The sequence below is a fragment of the Dichomitus squalens genome (assembly GCF_000275845.1).
Source record: "Dichomitus squalens LYAD-421 SS1 unplaced genomic scaffold DICSQscaffold_31, whole genome shotgun sequence".
Taxonomy (NCBI): Eukaryota; Fungi; Basidiomycota; class Agaricomycetes; order Polyporales; family Polyporaceae; genus Dichomitus; species Dichomitus squalens.
The window spans coordinates 181,127-185,656 of NW_006766913.1; the positions used below are offsets into that span (position 1 = coordinate 181,127).

The window sequence follows — 4,530 nt, forward strand, 5'->3', positions numbered from 1 at the left end:
CCAAATTGAATGTGACGCCTCTATGTTCGCCACCGGGGCCGTCCTCCGCCAACGGAACGCCAACCAAGACTGGATGCCGGTAGCGTACCTATCTCATGCCCTCTCGCCTGCGGAACGCAACTATCAGATCTACGACAAGGAGCTCCTCGCAGTGGTCCGCGCTTTCGAGACCTGGCAGCACTACCTTGAAGGATCCCCCCACGTCATCCAGGTCATCTCGGACCACAAGAACCTCACCTACTGGCGGTCCGCACAGAAGCTCACCCGACGCCAGGCCCGATGGAGTGCGTTCCTAGGCCAGTTTCACTTCGAAATCCACCATCATGCCGGGAAGACCTTGACCCAAGCCGACGCCCTGTCCCGCCGCCCCGACCATGTGAACGGAAAGCATGACAACGAGGACGTTGTCGTCTTAAATGACGGAGTATTTATTCGAGCTGTCACTGATGATCTACTGCTGCGAATCAAGGACGCCACCCGAAAGGACACCAAGGTGGTACAAACCAGCCAGCATGGACGTCTAACCCTCGTCAAGCCACCTCCGTACGGCAAACCCGAAGACTGGAAGCTGGACGATGGCGTTGCCAAGTACCAGGGCAAGATCTACATCCCTCCGAATGAAGACCTGCGACGCGACATTGTCCGGATACATCACGACCCAGCAGTAATGGGCCACCCCGGACAGGATCAGAACATCGAACTCGTCTCACGACAGTACAGTTGGGGCGGAATGGAAAACTTCATCCGCAAATTCGTTCAAGGATGCGCCATCTGCCAAGGATCCAAGGTTAACACTCACCCCGTAAAAGCTCCTGCCATGCCGATCCCCCACGCAGGGAACACGCGGCCGTTTTCAGTCATCACCATGGATCACATCACGGGTCTCCCACCATCCAACGGATTCAACGCCATTCAAGTGGTAGTAGATCACGACACCACCAAAGGCGTAGTCATCACCCCTTGCACCATCAACGTCACCGCCTTGGAAGCGGCCGAACTACTGTTCCGAGACGTCTACAAACGGTTTGGAGCCCCTCAAAGGATCATATCCGACCGAGGACCCCAGTTTGCGTCCGGGGTGTTCCAAGAACTGCAACGACTTGTAGGAGTCAAGACTTCCCGATCCACGGCGTATCACCCTCAGACGGACGGACAGACAGAACGAGTCAACCAGGAAATCGACTTAGCCCTGCGCATCTACTGTCTCAATGACCCGGACAGCTGGTCAGACAAACTCCCTGCCTTCGAGTTCTGCCACAACCAACGCAAGCACTCCGTCACCGGCAAGTCTCCGTTCCAACTCATCATGGGCTACAACCCTGATGTATTCCCCAACTCCCTCTCTCCATCCACACACCCAAGCGCGGAAGAACGAATCCAGCAACTCCTCGAAGACCGAGCCAACGCGGAAGCCGCGCACAACCGAGCAGCGGAGATCATGGCCCGAAGGGCTGGAACCAAGCCGGTCACGTTCAAGAAAGGAGATAGGGTCCTCCTCGAATCGACCAACCTCAGACTCCCCTATCCCCACCGGAAGTTAGCCCCGAAAAGGGAAGGACCCTTCGAGATCGACGAAATCACTGGTCCAGTCACGGTTCGGCTGAAACTCCCTAAGGCCTGGAAGATCCATGACGTCTTCCATGTGAACCTACTCAAACCTTATCGAGTCACCAAGGAACACGGGCCAGACTACCCCAGACCGCCTCCGGAGACCGTAGAAGGCGAAGAAGAATGGGAAGTCGAGGCCATCTTGGCCCATCGGAAACGTGGGAAAGGCTATCAATACTTCGTCTCTTGGAAGGGCTGGCCTAGTAGCGAAAACTCGTGGGTTTCCGGGAAGGAGATGACTAATGCGCCGAAGCTCCTCACCAAGTACAAGAAGCAACAGCGACTCTAGGGAACGACCCCAACCCACTCCTCTCTCCTGCCAATCAACACCATGCCCCAACTCGCCTCTACCTACCGCGCTGCCCCCGAAGACGTCCCCACCCCTCAGTGGTTCCTCGACCACGACTTCCACCTTTCCTTCCTCCACCTACCCGGCAATGAAATCGCTGGATACGGCCAGACCTCCCAACGTCAATACGTTGGGTGGCTCCTCCTCCAACCCAGCCCAGAATTGCGCAACGTCCTGGAATGGCGATTCCGGGACGTCCCGCCCGCCAGTCACGCCTGGGCCATCTATGGCGAGTCGGTCGTCACCCTCACCCATCTCCGGACCCTCGACTGGGACGTCGGCGAGATCACCGACCCGTCTGGCCAACGACGGGCCTATGACACTGTCTCCCAGCTGCGGGCCACGACGATCGCCATGTCCGACCACGCTTTAGATATCGTTTGCGCCCCTCATCATCTTTTCCTCATCGCTGACCTCGTCAACCACATAGAGCAGGTTGACCGCGACCGCGAGCGGACCTGGCTGGAGCGCGTCATCACCAACAACGACAGCCACGCCGCCTCACCTATTCCCCCCACCCCGCCTCTGCCCGCCCCGGAATGGGGGAACGCGGCTGACGTCTCCGGATGGGGCGACACCAACGTCGACTGGAGCAACACTAACTGGGGGGACGTCCCCATGGACGAGGCCGACATGGAGTGGTCCTCCCCTATACAACCTTCGCGCCGCTCTCCTCCACCCCGCGACTCCCCTTCCCCAACACTGCAGCACCTCCGCCCGATGCCCGATCGCCTACGCTCCGGCGCGCCCCCTCCGTCCCGTACACGCCCCTCTCCCCGCTCTCCCAGCCCCACCCCCCGCTCCCCGAGCCCCGTCAACGAGAACGAACCCCCGTTCACCATGGTCGTCGACCCCGCGTCGCCCCTGGAGTGGCCGACCTCAACCGTCCGAACGGTCCTCGGCACCATCAGCGGAGGCAACCTTACCGACGCCACCGACCCCGACGCCCTGTCCGCGCCCCCTGCCCCTCCAACCCCCCCGCTCCGCCAACCCAGACCCCGCACCCCCCCCTACCCCACCCCTGCTCTGGGTCCCGCCACTGTCCACTATCGGACGCCCCTCTTCGGCTATCCAGCATACGGAGGGGCCCTCCTCTACGACGAGCGACTCCCGGACGGCTGGCAGATCGGGCCGGACGAAACCCGTCACGTCGGCGGACATCCTTGGGAGTGGCGTATCTCGGGCCACCTCAACGGGACGGCTCTCCTTGAGGTCCAGCTCTGGAGCTACGCCTGGGACGAGCGGTGGGAGCAAATCCCTGGCGTCGACAACGCCTACCTCATCGGCGTCTTGGGCGACAACCTCCACCCCAGTGGACGGTTCACGGAGACCCAATATCTCGGGTTCCTTCGGGCGATGATCCAGGCACGCGACCCCGCCGCCCGCGTCACCGACCACGACGTATGGCGAGAAGCGGCCGACAACCTCGTGGACGCCTACAACGTCCGCAACATCCCCGTGTCGGTCCGTCAGTACCGGAACGGACGCGCCGTGCGGCTCTACGACAACATGTCGGCGCACGACGTCCATCGCAGCCTATGGGGGAACTTCTACGACGACGAGATCCTCGACGTCTCCGACTACAGCGACTCTCCTCCACCCACCCCTGCCACACCCGCCGCACCCATCGAGGACGTCCTCCGTTCGCGCAGCCCCTCCCCCGTATCGCCGCCCGCTGTCGTCCATGACACCCCCTTTGACGCCAACCCTTTCCGCCCCGTCCGCCCCGCCCCTGCTAACCCTTCGTCCCGTTCACCATCGCCCCCCGCCACCTCCTCACCCATCGCACCGTCACCGTCCCGCACAATCACCTTCATTGCTGGAGGCTACTTCAGCCCGGACAACCCTGGCTTGCGCATCGGGCTCTGGTACCCACCCGCGCCTTTGTCACCACTCACGGAGCCGGACTTGGAGTTGAACGATCGGGATGATCGTGCTTAGAAACGGGGGTAATGTTACCTTTGGTACGCCCCACCCCCTATCTTTTTGTTATTGAACTACTCCTTCTCGTCGCCCTCGTGTACACTCCACTCCCCTTCCCGTCCCCGGCGACCTATGCTTACCTTCCCGTTCCCTCGTCGTCCGCCTGTACACTATCATCCCCCGTTCCGCCCCCTGACGACTATGTTCCTAGCCCCGGTCCTCTCCCTCAATATCTCCCCTTTCGTCTATATGACCGGACCCTGAGTCCGACCCTGACCGTTTCCCTTTTCGGTTACATTACTTTACCCTGACCCAGACCCCGACCCTTGTCGCGCCCCTTTCCCTTTTCGGTTATATTGCCCGACCCTGACCTAGACTCAGGACCCTGTCCCGTCTCTATCCCTTTTCGGTTATGTCACAGGACCCTGACCTAGGTCTTGTACTATACTGGGCCCAGCCTCGACCAGACGCGTTCCTTTACAGTCTCCTCATACCTCCCCACTTTGGTCGGTTACCTTTCCCTTCCTAATACGGTCGGTACCCCATAGTATATAAGGAGGCCTGTAGTTGGTAGAGGCTCCCCACTTCTGTTCTCCTCTTCGTTACCTCCTGTATCCCTATATCCCTCAATCTAGGGACTTGTGCGATAC

General features: G+C 60.4%; 1 protein-coding gene across 1 annotated transcript; it reads left to right on the forward strand.

Annotated features, from left to right (window-relative positions):
- Window positions 1-1,939: 1,939 nt before the first annotated feature.
- On the forward strand, window positions 1,940-3,898 carry DICSQDRAFT_172307 (uncharacterized protein; the record flags this gene model as incomplete). The annotated part of the gene is made up of 1 exon (XM_007368038.1): window positions 1,940-3,898. One exon carries the CDS (start codon window positions 1,940-1,942, stop codon window positions 3,896-3,898), a length of 1,959 nt encoding a protein of 652 aa, XP_007368100.1.
- Window positions 3,899-4,530: the final 632 nt, after the last annotated feature.